General features: G+C 39.1%; 1 protein-coding gene across 46 annotated transcripts in view; it reads left to right on the forward strand.

Annotated features, from left to right (window-relative positions):
• Positions 1-23,909, forward strand: part of EIF4G3 (eukaryotic translation initiation factor 4 gamma 3) — a 367,607-nt gene that overhangs the window by 44,282 nt on the left and 299,416 nt on the right. For 29 of the 46 annotated variants that reach the window (XM_063785232.1, XM_063785276.1, XM_054663258.2 and 26 more), the window contains exon 2: positions 22,509-22,569. The exons of 15 other annotated variants lie outside the window; for them this stretch is intronic. Coding sequence is in view for 24 of the 31 variants with exons in the window: in XM_054663258.2 (XP_054519233.1) it covers positions 22,509-22,569 (61 nt within the window). In the remaining 7 variants the exon portion in view is untranslated. Of the gene's footprint in view, positions 1-20,739; positions 21,561-22,508; positions 22,570-23,909 lie in introns of those variants that run through there. 2 more of the 46 variants (XM_063785245.1, XM_063785243.1) reach the window with 2 other exon arrangements.

Raw genomic sequence — 23,909 nt, forward strand, 5'->3', positions numbered from 1 at the left:
AGAATGACAATACTTAGATTATTAGGATAATGGGGAGGACTAGGGGAGGACTAGAGTATATAAAGTGCCCGGAATCATCCTGGGTGCTGTCTTAGTGTATCAGATATATTTCAAACTTTAGTATTTGTGGCCTTTGAATTTAAACAGTTGCTGTTATTAGCTTCAATTGTTAGAGATAGTGTCAATGAGTGGAATATGTCAGCTAGAAGCTACTCCTTTTAGATTTTCAACATTCTGAAAGGTAGGACTATGTTTCCTTTTTGATAGTTGCATCTTCACTCTCCTATAGGGAGCCAGTGGGACTCCAAACCAATAGCATAGACAACAATCATTAAGAAAGAAGGCTTAGGCTGGGCGCGGTGGCTCATGCCTGTAATCCCAGCACTTTGGGAGGCCGGGGTGGGCGGATCAAGAGGTCAGGAGTTTGAGACCAGCCTGGCCAATATGGTGAAACCCTGTCTCTACTAAAAAAATACAAAAATTAGCCGGGCGTGGTGGCACACGCCTGTAGTCCCAGCTACTCTGGAGGCTGAGGCAGTAGAATTGCTGGAACCTGGGAGGCAGAGGTTGCAGTGAGCCGAGATCGTGTCATTGCACTCCAGCCTGGGTGACACAGCGAGACTCCGTCTCAAAAAAAAAGAAAGAAGGCTTTGGAAGGCTTTGTGCTTGAACCCAGCCCTATCTGTGAAGCGTAATATTATTTAAATCTGCTACATTGTCATTTTTGTTTAATAGGATATTTTTCCATTTGAAACAAATGTAGTAAATGTTCATAATGAAAAATTTGGGGCCGGGCATGATTGCTCACACCTATAATCCCAGCACTTGGGGAGGCTGAGGTGGGTGGATCGCTTGAGCCCAGGAGTTCAAGACTAGCCTGGACAACATGGTGAAATCCCCATCTCTACTAAAAATACAAAAATTAGCTGGGTGTGGTGGTGCACACCTGTAATTTTAGATACTCGGGAGGCTGAGGCAGGAGAATCTCTTGAACCTGGGAGGCGGAAGTTGCAGTGAGCCAAGATCATGCCACTGTACTCCAGACTGGGTGACAGAGCAAGACCCTGTCTCCAAAAGATAAAATAAAAATAAAAATTTTTTTAAAAAAAGGAAAATTTGGAAGTTTTAAAAGCTATGAAAGCTGGGCATGGTAGCTCATGCCTGTACTTCTAGCATTTTGGGAGGCTGAGATGAGAGGATTGCTTGAGCCCAGGAGTTTGACACCAGCCTACACAACATAGTGACACCCCATCTCTACAAAAAAATAAAAAATATGCTTGGTGTGGTGGCATATGCCTGTGGTCTTAGCTATAATACTTGGGAGGCTGAGGTGGGAGGATCAGTTGAGCCCAAGAAATCCAGGCTCTGGTGAGCACCACTGCACTCTAGCCTGGGTGACAGAGCAAGACTCTGTTTCAAAAACAAATAAAAGCTATGAAGAGACAAACCCTAATTTCACTATTCAGAAAGAACCTTTTCTTTTTTTAATTCAGCATTTTTTCCTAGGCTTATTTAATTTTCTTTTTGTTGCTTTAACTAAAGCAACAAAATGCTCCTCCAGAGCATTCCAAGCTATAGATGGACAAGCAGTATCTGAATTAACAGGGAGGAGTTTTTTAGAATGGTGTTTAGAAAATGATAAATTTTCATTTGAATGTTAAGGAAAATGTTTGAATCAGTTTTTAAACCTCATTTCAAGGACAAATATCACTTTGGCTATGTTTATTGAGTTTTGAATAAAAATATCTAACAATATGTTTACTTTGATACGGAGAACATTATTTATATTAATGATATTGATCTTTCTATTGCCTTCATTTTTGAAAAATATTTTTCCTCATATAAAATTCTGTGTTGACAAGTTTTTTTCTTTCTTTTTTTGATTATTAAAAAAAATTTTTTTTTGAGACAGTGTCTCACTGTTTCCCAGGCTGGAGTGCAGTAGTATGATCATGGCTTACTACAGCCTTGACCTCCTAGGCTCAGGTGATCCTCCCACCTCAGCCTCCCAAGTAGCTTGGACTACAGGCACACATGACCACACCTGGCAACGTTTTCTGTTGCTTGTAGAGATGGGTTTTGCCATGTTGGCTAGGCTAGTCTCAAACTTCTCGGCTCAAGCTATCCTCCAGCCTCAGCTGCCAAAAGTGCTGGGATTACAGGCATGAGCCACCGTGCCCAGCCACACTCTTTTAAAGTAGTGCAAATGTCATTGTTTTCTGACTTGTATTGCTTCTCACAAGGTCTGCTGTAATTCTTACCTGTTTACTTAAGTATATGTAATTTTTTGTTTTCTTCTTCTTGCTGCCTTCATGCTGTTTGATTTTGATGTTTCCAGGCTTGTGTGTTTGTTGGTTTGTTTTATATTTACCTTGCTTAGGATTTCTCTAAACTTCTTGGATCTGTGGTTTGGAATTTTTATTTTTTTTTTCTGGAAAATTCTAGGTCATTATCTCAAGTATTTCTTTTTTTTCAGTCTCCTTTTTCTTCTGTGAATCCAGTTATACATATATTATACCATTTGATACTTTCCCACATTAGTGGAACCTCTTTTTTTTTTTTTTTCCTCCCTATGTTGTAGTTTGAGTAATTTCTGTTGATACATCTTAATGTATCTTTAAGTTCGTTGATTTTTTTTTTTTTTTTTTTTTTTTTTGAGGCAGAATCTCACTCTGTTGCCCAGGCTGGAGTGTAGTGGCATGATCTTGGCTCACTGCAATCTCCATCTCCTGGGTTCAAGTGATTCTTGTGACTCAGCCTCCTGAGTAGCTGGGATTACAGGCGCGCACCAGCATGCTTGGCTAATTTTTGTATTTTTAGTAGAAATGGGGTTTTGCCATGTTGGCCAGCCTGGTCTTGAACTCCTGATCTCAGGTGATCCACCCACCTTGACCTCCCAAATCCCAAAGTGCTGGGATTATAGGTATGAGCCACCGTGCCTGGCCCAAGTTCGTTGATTCTTTCATCAATTGGGCCCAGTCTGCTGACATTGTATTTTTTATTTCTAGCATTTGCATTTAGCTTTTGAAATTATTTTCCATCTAAAAATAATTTTTCTTCCTGAAATTACCCATCTATTCATGTATGTTGTCTCCTTTTTCACTGTCCTTTAACATACTAATCATTATTACAGAGAAATCACTGTCTTCATTTTTCTAGCTTCTGTATCATCCCTGAATCTGGTTGTATTTATTGCTTTTTTCTCTTCACTAAAGGTGGTTTTTTCTATATGTGTGTCTCCTAAGTTTTGATTAAGCGTTGAACATTGTATAGAAGAACAGTAGAGACTGAGATAAGTAGCATTTATGTTTGGAAATGGGCACGCCACTTCTTCCTTCAGGCCTTTAGCATGAGATATTGGGTGCTTAGTTGAGCTAGCTAGCTCACGCCTGTAATCCCAGCATTTTGGGAGGCCGAGGCAGGTGGATTACTTGAGGTCAGGAGTTCAAGACCACCCTGGCCAACATGGCAAAGCCCCATCTCAACTAAAAAAACACAAAAAAATTAGCTGAGTGTGGTGGTGGGCACCTTTAATCCCAACCACTCGGGAGACTGAGGCAGGAGAATTGCTTGAACCCCGGGGGCAGAGGTTGCAGTGAGCCAAGATTGCCCCACTGCACCCCAGCCTGGGCAACAGAGCGAGACTTTGTCTCAAAAAAAAAAAAAAAAAAAAAAGAGATGGGGTCTCCTGTGTTGCCCAGTCTGGTCTTCAACTCTTGGGCTCATGTGATCCTCCCGCCTTGTCCTCCCAAAGTGCTGGAATCACAGCCACTGCACTTGGCTCTAGCTTGGGTTTTTATTGTTATTGTCATTACCTTTGGTGTACCACAGGCTTTAGAGTCTTAAAATGGTAGCTAATTTACCCACAGTGTAGAATACTGTTGCTTGGTACCAGGTGCTAGGATTGTGCTAGGGGCTATTATCCTGATCCACCCTCATCTCAGCCTTATGCGGACCTGGTGTATCTGGCCTCATAGATGTGGCTTTGTCAGTGTTACCTCCCCTCTTCCATGTAGCAGCCAGTTTGTCTTATATTTGTGGTAGTTCTTGGGTTGGAATTTCTCACCCCTTGCCCTTGCCAATGGTAGCAAACTTCGGCTTGATGGATCAATGTGGGATCCTAGGCCCAAAATGGTTTCCATATTCTTCCTCACTGGAATTGGGGTGGGGGGTTGTTACTTCTTCATTCTGGCAACAGTAGATTTTGGAAATGTCCTGGGGGAGAAAAGGGTTTGCTGCCTTCTCTACAGTGACCTCTGCTTCATAGCAGAAAAGGACCTGTGGAATCTCTTCAGGCTTTGTGCCTGTTCCTAGCTGTGGAGGATCTACCTCTTGCACTCCTGTTCCATCAGATGGGACTCTCCAGTTTCTGTCATGAAGCCAGTCTTTCTTATGAGCAACTGTGAGAGATGTGTAAAGGTCTTGCTCATGTGGAGATTTGTAGTGAAGAACTTGCAAGTGAATGTCATACTTACCAAGTGCATTGTGTCTGGGCATTCACTTCGGAAACTGATATGCCAGTCCACACTTAACTTTGAGGAATTTATTAAGCTTTTAGCAGTTTTTTTTTTTTTTTTGAGATAGAGTTTCGCTCTTGTTGCCCAGGCTGGAGTGCAGTGGTGCAATCTAGGCTTACCGCAACCTCCGCCTCCCAGGTTCAAGTGATTCTCCTGCCTCAGCCTCTGGAGTAGCTGGGATTACAGGCACCCGCCACCACGCCTGGCTAATTTTTTTGTATTTTTAGTAGAGATGGGGTTTCACCATGTTGGCCAGGCTGGTCTTGAACACCTGACCTTGTGATCCACCCGCCTTGGCCTCCCAAAATTCTGGGATTACGGGCATGAGCTACCCCGCCCGGCCAGATTTTTTGTATTACAACCAACCATCTCTTTCTCTCGTGGTCTGTCCTTTGGAATTTAGTTCATTTTGTTTTCTTGCAAGTTCAGCTCCCTAATGGGCTAAAGAAAAGTTACGTTTTATATTATGTGGCCTTTTCTCCTTTTAAAGTGAGTGTGATATTCTCTGCAGCTTTCTTTTTCCTAAGCAGAAACAGAAATCTAATAGTAATCTTTCAGATTAATCTGTGTCAAATTTCACTGCAAGAAACATTCAAAGTTGTAATCATTCCAAGAAGGATTACAAAAATACTTGAAATACCAGGTGAAAAAACTAGATTTAGGAAATCAAGGCATTGAGAAAATATTAATAAGAATAGAGATTAAAAAATAACTCGAGCTAGGTAGAGCCATGAGCATTATACAGAAATGAAGGCCAAAGAACCTGGATAATTGCTGGATGTGGGTTGGAGTTATGAATCTGAGCTTCATAATGACCAAAGCAAAGTTATATAATTGACAATGTTGAAACTTTTTTTTTTTTTTTGTTTTTGAGATGGAGTTTTGCTCTTGTCACCCAGGCTGGAGTGCATGGCACGGTCTTGGCTCACTGCAACCTCCACCTCCCAGGTTCCAGCGATTCTGCTGCCTTAGCCTCCCGTGTAGCTGGGATTACAGGCACCCGCCACTACGCCTGGCTAATTCTTGTATTTTTTTTTAGAGACGGGGTTTCACCATGTTTGCCAGGCTGGTCTCAAACTCCTGATCTCAGGTGATCTGCCTGCCTCGGCCTCCCAAAGTGCTGGGATTATAGGAGTGAGCCACCACACCCAGCCGAAACTTTTTTTTTTTTTTGAGACGGAGTCTTGCTCTGTCGCCCAGGCTGGAGTACAGTGGCTCGATCTTGGCTCACTGCAAGCTCTGCCTCCCGGGTTCACACCATTCTCCTGCCTCAGCCTCCCGAGTACCTGGGACTACAGGCGCCCGCCACCACGCCCGGCTAATTTTTTGTATTTTTTTTATTAGAGATGGGGTTTCACCGTGTTAGCCAGGATGGTCTCGATCTTCTGACCTCGTGATCTGCCTGCCTCGGCCTCCCAAAGTGCTGGGATTATAGGCGTGAGCCACCGTGCCCTGCCCACTGAAACTTTTAATTTATTTCCATGAGTGGATTTTAACTAGGGAGAAATATTTTTTGCTTTACTGGCAGATCTAGTGGAGTGAATTGTGCAATTTATAAGACATCTATCTTTAACATAGATACTGTTTTTCTTGTGTTACATTTTAAAGTGTATTGTCTGTACTTTTCTCATATTTTGTGCTGGGGGAGCTGAGATAATTTCTTGAATATTAGTGCCTGGTAGTACAATGCAAGATGCTAGTTATAAGATAGTTGTTGTTTGAATCCCAGAGTCCTCAAAACAATCTTTTATTGCTAGGAAGCCAGAATGACCTTATGCACAGGTAGGGTTAAGGAATGCATTCATTTGTTCCTTTATTCAACAAACGTTAATTGCATGTCTGCTGTGTACCAGGTATTGCATTAAGAGCTGAGGATATAGCAATGAATAAAAACAAGTCATTTTTTCACAAAATTTATATTGTATTCAGATAGAAAGGTAGTACCCAGACATAATTGTCAGATGGTGATAAGTGCTGTGTAGAAAAAATAATGCAGGCCAGATGCGGTGGCCCATGCCTGTAATCCCAACACTTTGGGAGGCTGAGGCAGGTGGATTGCTTGAGCTCAGTATAATTTTGAGTCCTGAAAAAAAATTTAAAGGAGGCCAGGCATGGTAGATCACGCCTGTAATCCCAGCACTTTGGGGAGGATTGGTGCAGCCCATGGCTTTGAGAACAGCTTGAGCAACATAGTGAGACCCCATATTTACAGAAAATATAAAATTAGCCGGGTGTGAGGAGCTTGCCTGTAGTCCCAGCTACTGGGTGGGGTAGGGCGCGGAAGTGGGAGGATTGCTTGAGCCTGAGAGGTCGAAGCTGTGGCGAGCCATCATTTTGCCACTGCACTCTGGCCTGGCAACAAAGTGAGACCTTTTCTCAACAACAACAACAAAAACACCAACAATAAAAATTATAGAAATAAAAAAATACAGTATAATAACTCTTTATACAACATTTACATTGTATAAATAATCTAGAGATGATTTGAAGTATGCAGGGAGGATATGCATAGGTTATATGCAAATACTAGATCATTTATATCAGGGAATTGAGCGTCTTTGGATTTTAGTATCCACAGGACTCCTGGAACCAATCTCCTGTGGATACAGAGGGACAACTGTACTTCATCAGTTGACCTACATCCATCTCTATTAATGTGTTCTCTGATACTTGATGCCTTTATTTCCCTTATCTTTTTTATAATTGTTTGTTTTTTTTTTTTAAAGGGTCTGATTCTGTGGTAGCCCAGGTTGGAGGAATGCAGTGGCATGGTCATAGATCACTGTAACCTGAAACTCCTGGGATCAAGGGATCCTCCCATGCCATTCTCAGGAGTAGCTGTGACTACAGGCAGGTGCTACCCTGCCTAGCTGTTTACTTTTTGTAGAGATGGCGGCTTGCTGTGTTGCCCAGGCTGGTCTTGAACTACTGGCCTCAAGCAATCTACCTCGGCCTCCCAAAGTAATGGGAATGTTTCCCTCGACTTGACATGTTTGTTTAAGTCTCTTAAGCTTAAGAATCAATACTTTATATAAATTCAATGTAGTATTGTGGTTAAGAGTATGGACTCTGGCCTCAGAATACATAGGTTCAAATCTTAGTCTTGGGTAAGTTTTTGCCTTTTCTGTGCCAGCTTTTTTTTTTTTTTTTAATTTTAATTTTTATATACATTCTTGAGACAGGGTCTCAATCTGTCACCCAGGTTGGAGTGTAGTGGCATGATTATGGCTCACTGTAGCCTCGACTTCCTGGGCTCAAGCAATCCTCCTGCCTTAGCCTCCTGTGTAGCTGGGACTACAGGTATGTGCCACCACCACCCCTGGCTAATTTTTGTAATTGTTGTAGAGACACGGTTTTGCCATGTTGCCCAGGCTGGTCTCAAACTCCTGGACTCAAGTGATCCTCCCTCCTTGGCCTCCCAAAGTGCTGGGATTATAGGTGTGAGGCACTGTGCCTGTTCTGTGCCTGTTTTTTCATCCTGAAATAGGACTAAGTAATAGAACATTCCTCCTAAGTTTGTTGTAAATGAATTAATGTGCATAGAACAGGGTCTGTCATACTTAGTGCCTAATAAGAGTGTATGTGTGTGTGTATATATATATATAAATATATATTATGTTATATATATTTATTTTTATATATTTATTTATTTTCGATACAGAGTCTTGCTCTGTTGCCCAGGCTGGAGTGCAATGGCACAATCTCGGCTCACTGCAGCCTCTGCCTCCCAGGCTCAAGCGATTCTCCTGTCTTAGCCTCCCAAGTAGCTGGGATTACAGGCACCCGCCACCATGCCTGGCTAATTTTTATATTTTTATTAGAGACAGGGTTTCACCGTGTTGGCCAGGCTGGTCTCGAACTCCTGACCTCAGGTGATCTGCCTGCCTTGGCCTCCCAAAGTGCTGAGATTATAGGCGTGAGCCACTGCTCCTGGCCTATTGCCTAATAATATTAGCTATTATTATTGTATGGAATATATAACCCTGGAACTTCTCTTTTAGGGGCTGTTGTCATTAAGAAAGTGAGGGTACTGTTTCAAATGTTTAAATAGAGTTTAAACATTGTTTCTTAGACTTCCCTATTTTTGTTTCTCAGTAACTTTATCAGAAGTTGAATATCATTTAGAATTCTCTCATCTTTTTAAAAGCTTTTCTTTATATCTCATATGCTGCATACGTAGAACCCAGATTTGGTCTTTTTTACACACTAACATTGTACCGGATACAAAGTTATTGAGAAATCAATAGCTTTAAGTGGGTATGTAATTAAAATAAATTTCTTCCCTTCAAATTCATACCATTGTGGTAGCTGATACTGCCTGTTTACATTTTTTGGTAATGTGAGGGCTGAGTCACTTTTGATGAGGAATTGTGGAACTTATTTCTAAACCTGGATGTGTTGAAACAGTTAATTGAACTGGAGGTGATTTTAGATCTCCTTGGTATTAAAGAGGGATAATCAGCACTGTGGTAACAGAAAATTATGATGGAAATATTAATTCCCCTTTTTGATTAATAATTGAGCAAGTTTTTCCTTAGTATTTGCTTTCACAAAAATGAAGTTCTTTAACTTGACCGGTTTAAAATGGTTATTCTCAATCTTCTTGAAAAAATTGTATTATTTAACTGTTTAGGTATGTACTTTGTTGGCTGACCAAAATAAATGCCATTTTAATGCTTCCTTTAAGAAGGATTGCATAGAAAAATTAAAAAACCAGCACATTGGGATACCAAACACTACTAGGTGGGATAGTTTGAGATTTCAAAATTCTGAAGAATTCTCATTTCCTCTACCTTATAGTCCCATGAAGGCTTCTGACTATTCCCAGAAGTCAGTCTGGCCGTCTTCTCGTTAATGTGTCAGTGAGTTATCCTCTTATAGAAGCAAAATAAAGCCTACCCTTTAGATTTCCATAATAAAGTATCAGCTTTGCTGGCTCTTCAAGGTGTTTGAAGCCAGTAGTGCCCGTGTAAGAAGCAATCTCACATCTTTACTGCTTTACTGTTGGACAGCGGTTTGAATGTGTGCCAGATGAAGGACATTTCTTGAAAGCTTTGTACTACACCTTGAATTTTTTTTTTTTTTTCTTTGAGACCGAGTCTCGCTCTTGTCACCCAGGCTGGAGTGCAGTAGTGCAACCTTGGCTTACTGCCTCCGCCTCCTGGGTTCAAGCAGTTCTGCCTCTGCCTCCCAAGTAGCTCGGATTACAGGCGCCCACACCCACAGCTGGCTAATTTTTGTATTTTTAGTAGAGATGGGGTTTCATCATGTTGGCTAGGCTGGTCTAGAACTCCTGACCTCAGGTGATCCACCTGCCTCGGCCTCCCAAAAGTGCTGGGATTACAGGCGTGAGCCACCATGCCTGGCCTACACCTTGAATTTGAGGAAGAGATACGTAACGTTTAAGATATTTGAAGAATATCTTAAACACAGTATCATGTGTTTCCAACTCCTAAATTGATCCCTAGATAGACCATCAGAAGGCTGTGTGTACCATAGCAATTCTGTCTCGTAGAAATGCCTTCCATCTAAAGCCTGCTCTTTGTCATCACTGGAATTACAGCACTGGATAAGGTTTGTGTATTTTTTATAGGACCTATGTGGCAGAATTTTACTTAATCATAATCTAGGAAGGAACTCTGCAGATAAGTTTGTTTTCTGTGGTTTAAAAAGTTATCCACTACAATTTGTCTTTTCCTGCCACTCACTTCCCTTTTTATTTTAACCTTAATGCCAGTAAATTTTAAGACAAGTTTTTGGCCCAAATGCTCTGATCTATTAATACTTTTTTTTTTCTTTTTTTTTTTTTTTTTTTGAGACAGTCTTGCTGTGTTGCCCAGGCTGGAATGCAGTGGTGCAATCTTGGCTCACTGTAACCTTTGCCTCCCAGGTTCAAGCGATATCTCGTGCCTCAGCCTCCTGTGTAGCTGGGACTACAGGTGCGTGTCACCAAAGCCAGCTAATTTTTTGTATTTTTAGTAGAGACAGGGTTTTGCCGTGTTGGCCAGGCTGGTATTGAACTCCTGGTCTCAAGTGATCTGCTCATCTCGGCCTCCCACAGTGCTTGGATTACAGGCTTGAGCCACTGCATCTGGCCTCTGAACTTTAGGTATTGAAGGCATCGCATCTTTCTTTTTTTGATGAACTGTTTTTCCCACAGTGTTATGTCTTGTATTATTTAAGCCTACCGCTGTCTCAGAGTCATTGTGGACTAGGGCAGATTAAGAAAATTGGAGATCCTTTTGTGACTAGACAGATGTCTTACAACTTTTAAATATTTTGATAATTTACCATTAAGAAAGAACGGCAATGATAATGAAGACACAAGAGGAAAAGCCTGGCCATCAAGCTGTATAGCAGTTTTCCAGAGGCTTTTACTTTTTATTGGGATTGGATTATATTACCCTTACATTCATGTTCCAACCGTGTAATTTTGCCCTAATACATTATTTTAACTTGTCTCTAGCTTCTGTAGACATCATGATTCCTGTCTTGCTTGAATCCAAATCTGTATAGCTTGAAACACCATTATTACTAGTATAAGTGCAATTACACATCATCCATATGTGTAATACAAACTGGCAGACTAAGACCCCAGCTGATATGTTAAATGCATTGGAAAGGAGTTTTTCACACATTTAAATTGTATTATTTTCTTACATGAAAGTGCTCGATATTATTGGTTTGGGCTATAATAATTGAATCACAGTTGAACTTGAATTCACCCAAACTGAAAAACATCTCGTTTGACCTGTTCTGTATCAGTGTGCTAACTGCTGAAGGTATTAAAACACTAGGTGTGAAAGCATATTAAATAAGGAGATGTTTATTTAAAAAGCATCCGGTTTAAATTTGCAACTAATTTTCCAATTTATGATGTGCAAAAAAAGTAATTATCCTTTTCTGTCACCTTGTAATTTATAAAAATCAACAGAAAAATAAGTTACATGGTTTGAATTAGTCATTTAGTTTTTTGGTTTTCCAGTATATGGGAGGATAGAAATTATTTGACTTCTTGCTTCTGTTTACATGATTTTGCTCTGAGTAATTACAGTTTATTCTTTCATATAAAGGAGTTTTCATATCTTGAAAATTGTCCATCTGAGGGTAAGCATGGTATGAATGTAATGCAGTAGAAATACTACATTGAGAGCTCATCTAAACTCTTTCAAATTCAAATGTGTCATTGTTTAAGCAGAATTCTCTCTAATCCTAATGTTTATTGTTTACATATGCATGAATTCATTCCAGAGGGGGAATTAGAGGATGGTGGCTATAGGCTTTGTTGGGACTGGAGCTCATGTGACCTGGGTTCAGTCTTGGCTGTGACTCTCACCAGGTGTGCGAACCTGGGAAAACTACCTAACCTCCTTGTTGCTTAGCTTCCTAATCTGTAAATTGGGCTTAATAATAAGCCCATTACCTTATAAGGTAACCTACCTTACAAGCTGTTTTGAATCTTCAAGGTTGGAAGGCAGTGAAATGTGTATAATGGCCAGTGTATACACACGTTTTGTAGTTAAGATACATTGTAAAGGAACCTGAAGGTTTCCTCTCCCATTTTTGTAGATTGATGGATCAGTTTTTTTTTTTTTTTTTTTTTTTTTGAGATGGAGTCTTGCCCTGTCACCCAGGCTGGAGTGCAATGGCATGATCTCAGCTCACTGCAACCTCCGCCTCCCAGGTTCAAGTGATTCTCCTGCCTCAGCCTCCCGAGTAGCTGGGACTACAGGTGTGCACCACCACGCCTGGCTGATTTTTGTATTTCTAGTAGAGACGGGGTTTCACCATGTTGGCCAGGCTGGTCTTGAACTCCTGACCTCATGTGATCTGCCCGCCTTGGCCTCCCAAAGTGCTGGGATTATAGGCGTGAGCCACTGTGCCCGGCTAGGTGGTATTTTTGATAATTTAGGTCATATATTAGGTTCAATACTCAGTTTGCATATTTCTTAAAATTTAATTTGCACTCATAAATTGAGGAAATGAAATATACATGTATTTATTTTAAACTTTTGAAATTACACTACAAACTCTGCTTTTTGAGTAATTTTGTGTTTGAAATAATATAGGAAGTATTTACATTTATTATAACATATGGAAGCTCTCCTTTAATAATAATTGTAATACCATTTGTTGAATGTCTACTAATGTCTACTAGGTGCCAGGGTTGTTAAGAATACCATTTTAGACTGGGTGTGGTGGCTCACACCTGTAATCACAGCACTTTGGGAGACTCAGGAATTTGAGACCAGCCTAGGCAACATGGTGAGACACTGTCTGTATAAAATATTAAAAATTAGCCAGGCATGGTGGCTCACTCCTGTAGTCCCACCTACTTGGAGGCTGAGGTGGGAGGACTGCTTGAGCCCAGGAAGTTGAGGCTGTAGTGAGTCATGATCATGCCACTGCATTCCAGCCTGGGTGACAGAGTGAGACCTTGTCTCAAAAACACCCCAAAAACCATTCTACAGGTTAGGAAACTAAACTTGTTGGTCTGACTTAAGTTTATGCTTCATATTCCTTAGGAAGCTAGTAAAAAGTAAAAAAGAAGGTAAAGTTCATACTCGTGCTCTTATACTGAGATGCGTATTAAGTAATGTGAGTTGAGATTCATATTCAGTGCCATAGTCTTTTTTCTTAACCCCATCAATCAATTGGGATATGCATATTTATAGCTGGTATCTTGGATCTATTAGGACATATTTACTGAAGACTATATGTATTTGTATAATAGTATGTTAGATTTTTTTTTTTTGAGATGGAGTCTCACTCACTCTGTTGTCCAGGCTGTAGTGATCTCGGCTCGCTGCAGCCTCTGCCTCCTGGGTTCAAGTGATTCTCCTGCCTCCTGCTCAAGTAGCTGGGATTATAGGCATGCACCACCATGCCCAACTAATTTTTGTATTTTTAGTAGAGACGAGGTTTCACCACATTAGCCAGGCTGGTCAGCCTCCCAAAGTGCTGGGATTACAGATGTGAGCCACCGCGCCTGGACATAGATTTTTATTAGTTGGTTTTTTTACATCACGACATGGAGTGCTATTGTTAGTTTATGATTTGACCTAATTTTGCTTACAAAGGAGTGATTACTCAATTGGAACAGACTTAATGATGTGTAATTGAGAGGAAATAGAGGAAAAGAAGATGGACTGGATTGATAAATTGTTGTAAATTTATAGATTATGTAACTTGTCAAAAGTGACAGCATCATTTATCCAGTATGTATATTTTAATTTTCTCCATTGTGCGAAAATAAATCCTAGAAACCATCTTTGCAGATGGACTATTGGGCCACAGTCTTAAGAATTTGGTATATTTATATTCCGTTTTATAACTTTCACCAACAGTCTTCATCATATGTTTTCATAATTGTGAATGAGACCCATATTTTAGAAATTTTATTCTTATACCTATAGAGCTGACATTTTAGATAATTTTAGAACAATCACAATGATTAATTTTAGAAATAGTTTTTAAGAGTTGTTAAATCGATAAATGTGTATGTGTAGAAAATTTCTGGAAAGATGCTTAAGAAACTTGATAGTGGTTACTTTTGGAAGAAAAAGATTGGATGATGGAAGATACTTTCTACCTTACATCCTTGTATCCTAGTCCTTTCTCTTTTATAGCCTCTGTACTATATAAATGTTTTTCTTCAACAATAATTCAGTGATACTTAAAAAAAGTAATAGTTAATAGCACAAGCCACCTGCAGATCTATAGGTTATGGTTATATCTATAGTTTCTTTGTCCTTTTTCAAATTACATAATATTTACTTTTTGTTTGCCAAATAAAGTTAACTTATTCTTTGTGTATCTTTTTCCTTTTATTCTCACTGAAATACCATTTTCTTTCACTAGTCAGCATGATTTCCAGAAAATATAGTGGCCCTTTGGGGATACATTATTCATTTGCAAATCATGACCCAGGAAAATTAGGTTGCAAACTGTACATGAATTTGGTATTTTATTCTCCATAGTCATTTTATAAAGGAAATTTAGCTATGTTACCTTCAATAGGTTACTTTATTTCTCAAGTCTTTTTTTTTTTTCCCTTTTATTTAGTCAGACATTCATTTCGTAAGATTATCTCCCAGGGCTCTTTCAAATCTCTCATTCTATAAGCATTTCATACCCATTTCAGCTCAAAAGATGGCATTCAGTAGTTCTTAAAGTAGTGTTATAAACAAAATTTCTTAAACTAGATAGGCTTCAGAATAATCTTTAATTATTAAAATGCATTTATTTGCAATCTAATTTGTCTTACAAGCTAATTCTAATGTAGCTCTTCATAAAGTCAGCCATATACATACTTAAAATCTCAGTCATGGAGTTGGATTTTTAAAAGAAAATTTCCAGTAATGCAGATATATTAACTTCATATATATGTATTTTTAAAAGAAAATCAAAATTTCTTCTCTCTTTTTTTTTTTTTTTAAATAGAGCTTGGTTCTCAGTATGTTGCCTAGGCTGGAGTGTAGTGGCTATTCACAGGTATGATCCTGGTGCACCTATAGCTGGAACTATAGGCATGTGCCACTGTGCCCAGCTCTCAGCATTTCTGTTTCTTTTTTTTTTTTTTTTGAGATGTAGTCTCGCTCTGTTGCCCAGGCTGGAGTGTGGTGGCACGATCTTGCCTCACTGCAACCGCTGTCTCCCAAGTGCAAGTGATTCTCCTTCCTCAGCCTCCCAAGTAGCTGGGATTACAGGCACCCGCCACCATACCCAGCTGATTTTTGTATTTTTAGTAGAGACGGGGTTTCACCATGTTGGCTAGGCTGGTCTCAAGCTCCTGACCTTAGTGATCTGCCCGCCTCCGCCTCCCAAAGTGTTGGGTTTATAGGTGTGGACCACTGCGCCGGGCCCAACATTTCTATATCTAATCTTAATACTAGAGAATGAGCCTTTTCTTTGTTTGGAACCTGAAAGGAAATGATGCTTTAGGCTACCTGTAGCTTCGCAGATAATTACACAGTGGGTTATCAACCAAAGCTAATTAAACTATGACAGTTTCTTTCGTTAATTGCATTTTAGTTGGTTCAGTTATGGCAATGAGGAAAATAGTTATGATCCACACCCTGAGGGTTTACTATTTTCAAAGTGTTGTATACTGAAATATGGAGGTGTCTGGTTATGAACCTGTATTACTTGTTGATATGTGAAGTGCTTAGTGAGACAATGAACTGTTAACTTCATAGAGAACTGCATTTGGTTATGCGGCCTTTGAAAAATGAACAAAATCATGAAATTTCTTAATAACTTTTCTAATGTCTTCTCAAATAAAAGGAATGGGATTATCTTTGCTGGAATCCAAATTGCAAGCCAAAAGACTGTGTCCTCTGTGGATTTCTCAGTGAACTAGTTTGCAGGGGCCAATGTGAGATAAAAATGCAATTCCTGGAATTTGGTTTAAGAGTAAATTGAAATGTAGTATAAGTAGGGTACATGAGTCCTTTTTTTGGCTGGTCTGTGTTGAACAAAGACCTAGTAGCTGCATGCTTGGAAAGCTTTCCTGTGTTCGTGCAATCTTCGTCCTTATTGTAGCCAGGCAGCTGAGGAGATATCCCCTAAAGAGGCGAACTCCCCATCCTCCCACTTCTGCTTTTAATTTTTTTTTTTTTTTTTTTACTATATACTGGGACAGTGAAAGGCCTTCCATTGACCAGAATAACAAAGAGTGCTTTCATGCTCAGGGTTTAACCATACCCAGTGTACAGGGCTTTTGTTAGGGCTTGCACTAGTCCTTTCTCTCTTACCTCCCTCAGTCTTATTATTCATACTTTGCAGCAGCAACTGTATCATTTTGAGAATTTTACTTCCTTATTTAAAAATAAATAGTTGCAAAAGAAAAATTCAGTTTTTTATAATGAACAATGCAAAGCAAAGCTTTTATTGTGTTTATTTGGATAAAGAAAATACACTGTTATAGCTGAGTGCCACACTGCAGCATTTGGTTTTGTTGAAATTACTCTTTGTCATTTAAAAAGTACAGTCAAAATAAATATTATTTTTTTGTGTGTGACCGTATCTCATCTAACTCATTGTTGGTGCTTGATACTCATTCATGAGATACAAGAATCTTTTACCAGTGCCAGGTGATTTTGAAAATACTTAATGTTTTTATGTTAGATAAGATGAAAAGGAGAGTTTAGACAATTATGTGGATAATTCAAAAATGCCTTTAGCCTCAGTTCAGATTGACATATCTCCTTAAGATTAATCTTGTTAGTATTGTCTTTGTCCTTCACCTTTCTTGTATAGAAGTTAACCATTAAGGTGAAATAAAAAAGTTATTATTTAATAGATGTTACATTTGGATATGTAGTCTTTATCAGATAGAGCTGGACTATATTTTACAATTTTATTTCCAATTTGCAATACCCAAGAATTCTCTTTCATTTTTTCGTGCAAGTGATTAATCTTTTAATGAAATGTTTAATGCATATGGAAAATTATAAAAATAATATAACAGATACTTGTGTGCCTGCCACCCAGCTTTGTTGTATTTGCATTTTTTTTTTTTTTTTTTTTTTGAGAAGGATTCTCACTCTGTCGCCCTGGCTGGAGTGCAGTGGTGTGATCTTGGCTCACTGCAACATCTGCCTCCTGGGTTCAAGCGATTCTCCTGCCTCAGCCTCCTGAGTAGCTGGGATTACAGGTGCACACCACCACGCCCAGCTAATTTTTGTATTTTTAGTAGAGACAGGGTTTCCACTATGTTTGTCACGCTGGTCTTGAACTCCTGACCCTGTGATCCGCACCCCCCTCAGCCTCCCAAAGTGCTGGGATTACACGTGTGAGCCGCCGCGCCTGGCCTGTATTTTGATATTTTAAACGAGATTTTGGAGGATTTTGTTGATCCTAATATCTGAATCTGTGTCTTATTTATGATTATTTTATTTTCTCATTTGTCTCAAATTTCCCTCCTAGACAAGTCATTTGTTAAGATAAACCTAGTGAGTACCCTTGATTACCCTTGATGTTACATGGTTTCTGCTGGAAAGTATCAAATAGAACTTTCAAAATTGTATTTAACAATCTCAATATTAAACAAGCTGATATACTAAATTTTTAGATACTAAAGCTTGGTTGTCACATATTCTAAGAAGGGAATATAATGTATTACACATGGTGAAAATTTATTTCAGATATGTTATATGGACTGTTGTACAAATACAGGATTGAAGTCTGAGAGAAATTTTCTGTTATTCTGTCATTAATTCAGCTGCTATTGAAGTATTGTACCTCATTTTGACCTTTATTATTAGATGATTGCTCTTAGAGCTCATAATAGTAGCAGTGGTTTGTTGTATGCCTACAATATACAAGGTACTGGGTATCCTTTAAATTGTCTGGGCACAGTGGCTCACACCTGTAATCGTAGCACTTTGGGAGGCTGAGGCAAGAGGATTGGTTAAGGCCAGGAGTTCTAGACCAACCCGGGTAACAAGATGAGACTCCTGTCTCTACAAAAAATTTAAAAAAAAATTAGCTGGGCATGGTGGTCCCTACCTGTATATTCCTAGATACTTGGGAGACTGAGGCAGGAGGACCGTTTGAGCCCAGGAGTTCACGGGTGCAATAAGCTGTGATCGTGCCATTGCATCCTGCCTGGGCAACAAAGCAAGACTCTGTTTCTTTAAAAACAACAACAACAACAACAAATTATTCTAATAAATCATCTCATTTAACTGTATACAGAGAGCTGTATATCAGCTCTCTGAAGTAGTACACATTTTTTTTTCCCCTTCATTTTGCAGGTGAAGAAACAATCTTATACAGACACATTTCACTTTATTTCACCTCAGTCTGTTGCACTTCACAGATAACTTGTTTGTTTCGTAACAAATTTAAGGTTTGTGGCAACTGAATGAAGCAAAGCTTTTGGCATCATTTTCAACAGCATGTGCTCACTTCGTGTCTCTTTATAATTCTTTTTAGTGATCTTTGATCTTACTATTGTAATTGTTTTGAGGTGCCATGCTCATGTAATAAGGAAAACCTAGTAAAAAATACTGTGTGCTGATTGCTCCACTGAAAGGCCATTCCCCTCTCTCCCCATGGACCTTGCTCTTTCCTGAGATATATTGAAATCAGGCCAATAACCCTGCAGTGTCCTCTGTGGGTCATGTGAAAGGAAGGGTTACATGTCTTACTTTCCAATAGCTAGAAATGATTAAGCTTTGCAAGGAAGGTGTTAGCCAAGTTGTGAGTGCAAAGGAAAAGTTTTTGAAGGAAATTAAAAGGGCTGCTCCAGTGAACACATGATAAGATTATACTAAGATATTTTTTGCCCTTATTTTGTATACATTTTCGCCAATTGTGAAAATGTAAACTGTAATTGTAAATTAACAAAAGGTTTTTTTCCGTAGAGATGGGGTCTTACCATGTTGCCCAGGTTGGTCTAGAACTCCTGGCCTTAAGTGTTCCTTTTGCCTCAGCCTCTCAAAATGCTAGGATTACAGGCATAAGCAAAGTGACTTGCACAATTGATTTGCTGCTGGCACCTTAGCACAAATCAAGGTAGTGGTACCAAACCGAGCTAATAATAACGATTGAGTTTTTCCCCAACATGCACATTGAAAACAAACAAACAAAATGTCAGTTTTACTTTTCACTTAATATCTTTGATGAAACAGCAAAAAAAAATTTTTTTATTAAGTGTTGGCCTTTGAATATACATCTTCTTAATATTCTGTGTGATAAAATGGGAAGTACACATAAAACAGTTCTGTTGCATAATTGTCCAACAGTGGTCTTAATGAATAACACTTGTGTGAGTGAGTGGCAAGCCGAAATAGCTTTTTTCAGGCATCACCATTTTGAAATGATAAACTGGTTATTTATGCTTGGATATTTTCCAGATAAATTATCAAAAATAGATGACTGTGCTTGTGATTTCAAGGAAAACTGTTGCCAGTGGTAAAATTACAGCTTTCAAGGCCCGGGCACGGTGGCTTACGCCTGTAATCCCAGCCCTTTGGGAGGCCGAGGCGGGTGGATCGAGAACATCCTGGCCAACATGGTGAAACCCCATCTCTACTAAAAATACAAAGAGTAGCTGGGCATGGTGGCATGCACCTGTAGTCCCAGCTACTCGGGAGGCTGAGGCAGGAGAATGGCTTGAACCCGGGAGGCGGAGGTTTCAGTGAGGTGAGATCTCGCCACTGCACTCCAGCCTGGCAACAGAGCGAGACTCGTCTCAAGGAAAAAAATAATAATAAAAATTACAGCTTTCAAGTGAAAATTAGAATTTTGGACAGTTGTATCCACCGCCATGAACTTGACAACTTTCCAGTACTTAATAGACTTTTCTGATGAGATCAGTAGCAATATGAACAGATAAGATTTAAAAAAAATTGAGACAGGGTCTCACTGTATCACTCTGGCTGGAGTGTAGTGCTGTAATCACGGCTCATTGCAGCCTCGACCTCCTAGCCTCAGGTATTCTTCCCACTTCAACCTCCCAAGTAGCTGGGAATACAGGCATGTGCCACCACATCCAGCTAATTTTTTGTATTTTTTGAAGAGATGGGGTTTTACCATGTTGCCCAGGATAGTCTCAAACTCTTGGCTCAAGGGATCCTCCCGCCTCAGCCTCCCAAAGTACTGGGATTACAAGTCATGAGCCACTTTGCCTGGCCCAGATAAGATTTTTGATACTGTACAATGAAATGTGTCAAGGAAGACCTGTATAACAGTGCACCAGTATTTTCCAGGTGACCAATGAATGATGTTACAAAATCATGGACAGGTGAAAGATATATTTAAAATGCAGTATAGACCCGTTGATTTTACTGTAACAGCATATGGAAAGTTGATTCATTTGGTTTTAGATTAGAAATTGCACCTAAGTTTTAAAAACTATCACTCATTGAATTTTGGTGTAATTAAAAAAAAAGCCCAATATTTAGGAAAGAGTGTTAAAATACTCTTCTGTTTTCCTGGTGTAAGACCAGGTTTTTTCCACAGACTTCAAAATAACATGTAACAGATTAAATGCAGAAGCACATGTAAGAATTCATTCTTCTGTCTGAATCCATTTGATAGAATTAAAAAAAAAATCATTCAGCCTAAGAAAGCTTATTAAAAAAAGAAAACAAGAATTCAGCTGGTCTACCATTAAACCAGACATGAAAGTGATTTGCAAAAAACGTACAGTGCTACTCTTCTCCCTGCATTAAAAAACATTACATAGCTCTTTTTTTTTTTTTTTTTTTTTGAGATAGGGCCTCTGTCAGCCAGGCTGGAGTACAGTGGTGCAATCATAGCTCACTGCAGCTTCGACTCCTGGGCTCAAGCCATTCTCAGCCTCCCAAAGTGCTGGGATTACAGGCATGAGCCACTGCACTCAGCCCTTTTTCTAAATATTTATATGTTTCTGATTTTTACCACTCACATTTATTTTAAAGTCTTTATAAGTTGGCTATCTTTGAGAAATGGCATTTGATTTTTCAAAACTTTTTTTTGGTAGACTTTTAAATTTGGACTTAACGATACTGGATAAGTAGTGATTAGATTGTGCTGAAATTTATGGAAGAAAGTCACTTTGAGTATGCCCCTTCTACATAAGAACATAGAATGTGCTGAAAAGCTTTCTATTTGAGAATATTTTTATTATAACATGCTTTCCTTTAGGCGTTTTATTTTGAAATGAAATGCTGCTGAATGCTAAAAGAAAGAAAACATCTTTGTGGGAATTGGGTATATCTAGAATGAGAAAGTAAAATATTGCCTGTAGAATTTTTATACCTCAGAAAAACCAAATAAAGTAACATTGACTTCACATGAGTATCCATCTTAAGAAATTATGTTTAGAGTTTTGATAGTTTGTAGGATTTTTTTTTCTCAGTAAGGGCATTTTAATTGAATTTAGGAAGTAAATTATAAATGATGTAAAAGTTTGTATTCTTCCTGTTAATATTATAACCAAAAGCTAAAAGATAATGTAGTTCACTTTTTTGCTTAGTGATCAAAATTTTTATTTTGTTTATTCATTGCTGCTCACTGGAAGACCTGCCGTCTTGGGTGGCTCTGAGTGGGGTGAGATTGACTTGTAGAATGGTTTTCAACTCTTACTGGTTGTGAATTTACAAATACAGGTAGTGAGGAAAAGTTTTTCCAGTGTACTCTGATATTATTGAGAATGATGACTACAGGTTGAAGGAAGAGAATTATATTTTCTGAGTGGTGGTAGCTAATATTTTATGTTACTGTTGATAATCATCAGATCATTCTTCTTTAAGGGGAAAAATAGACTTAATTAAAAAGTGTAAGTGGAGGCCTTTGGAGAAGAGTCTTGCTAATAAAGGGGGTAATGATTTTTTCCATAATTTTCCTTCATAGCTGGCATGGTGAGAACAAGTATATTTAATAAACTAGATCTTTGGCCTGTGACAATTGGGTGAATTAATTTGGCTAATGACACTAGTCATTTAGATGTAAGTAAGAAAAGCAGTTTTCTCTCTGACCCTTCTGTGAAAACTACTTTGAGCAGAGAACTGTTATTATTCTGTAGTTGATAAGCTGCTCACCTTGGGAATAGCTGTTAAATCAGAATTAACAGCTTTCATGGCAGAGAGACATTCTTTCAGGAAGTGAATAAATGCATGTAAAAGTTCACCATGCAAAGTAGCAGAAGTCAGTCAGTATCTTTCAGAATTTTGTCAAATGTGTAGCAGATTGCATTCTTTTTAATTTCTTTTTTGTATGTCATGATATGTATATATATCTATCTCATGCTCCCACGGACCTACTTTTCCTTGTAATAATATTTTATTGTAGCTTTTCTAAGCTCTAAAGAATGAAGTTAGGAGATCCGTTGGTGCTCTTAATTAGGAATCTGGGAGAGATGTCTTAAAGGCTGTGTCACCTGGATAGTCCACGGAAAGGAAAACTCATGATCTTTATGGAAGAGCTATGTATAATAATGAAATACTGCTTAGTATGTGCTAAGCCCATCATAAGCCTTATTTTGCTAATTCTTTCCAGCAATCCCACAGAGTATTGATGAGGAAACTGAAGTTTGGAGCGATCACATCATTTTCCCAAGGTAATCTAGCTGGCAAACGAATCTAGGATTCAAATTTTCGTCTTTTCCACCTTCAAAGTCCATGCCTTCGTAGAGTGCCACTTGTTTGTTAGTACTCAGGAATGTGCAACACATTCTAAAAGCAACAGAAATTGTTCATTTTGTTCTGAAATGTATCCTGTGTTTACATTCAGTGACAGGTTAAGTTTATAGCCCATGTAATTGAATTTTCATTATCTCATTTAATAAGAGCCTGAAAGTTCCTTTTCTGTACATATTTTCCTGAAAGATAAATTATCTAAGATTAGTTCAAAGTACAGTCTTAGATGATCTACTTGTATTAGTGTTTTATGTTCTTCATAGTTTAACAGAGAAAGTCAAGTGTTTTGGCATAGATTGGATGCAGACATTAAGGAAGAAACAAAAGTGTTTATTAGTTGCAATGGTTGAATAATACAGTATTTTCAAAAAGTTACTCTGGGTCTGGGCGCAGTGGCTCACGCCTATAATCCTAGCACTTTGGGAGGCTGAGGTAGGTGGATGACCTGAGGTCAGGAGTTTGAGACCAGTCTGGCCAACATGGTGAAACTCCGTCTCTACTAAAAATACAAAAATTAGGCCAGGCGTGGTGGCTCACACCTGTAATCCTAGCACTTTGGAAGGCCGAGGTGGGCGAATTGCCTGAGCTCAGGAGTTCAAGACCAGGCTGGGTAACATGGTGAAATCCCCTCTCTACTAAAATAACAAAAAATTAGCTGGGCGTGGCGATGTGCTCCTGTAATCCCAGCTACTCAGAGGCTGAGACAGGAGAATTACTTCAACCTGGGAGGTGGAGGTTGCAGTGAGCCGCCATTGCGTCACTGCACTCCAGCCTAGGCAACAGAGCGAGACTCCGTCTTAAAAAAAAAAAAAAAAGAGAAAACGTTACTCTGAAACCTGTGCTGAATTATAGCATTTAGATGTTGAAATAAGAGCTCCCTGTAGAATGTTGGTTAGATTTGAATATGAATTTACCTGCCTTGTCATCAAATTATCCTTTTAAGAAATTAAAAAAATATAGAAGTTATCCTTATGATTGTGCACATTTATATTTCACTTTACTTTAAAGTTTCTACTTTAAAATTTGTTGGCCGGGTGTGGCGGCTCATGCCTGTAATCCTAGCACTTTGGGAGGCTGAGGCAGGTGGATCACTTGAGGTCAAGAGTTTGAGACCAGCCTGGTCAACATGGCGAAACGTTTCCATCTCTACCCAAAATACAAAAATTAGCTGGGTGTGGTGGCATGCACCTGTAATCCCAGCTACTTGGGTGGCTGAGGCAGGAGAATCGCTTGAACCTAGACGGGGGAGGTTGCAGTGAGC

Source organism: Pan troglodytes, chromosome 1, assembly GCF_028858775.2.
Source record: "Pan troglodytes isolate AG18354 chromosome 1, NHGRI_mPanTro3-v2.0_pri, whole genome shotgun sequence".
NCBI classification, from domain to species: Eukaryota; Metazoa; Chordata; class Mammalia; order Primates; family Hominidae; genus Pan; species Pan troglodytes.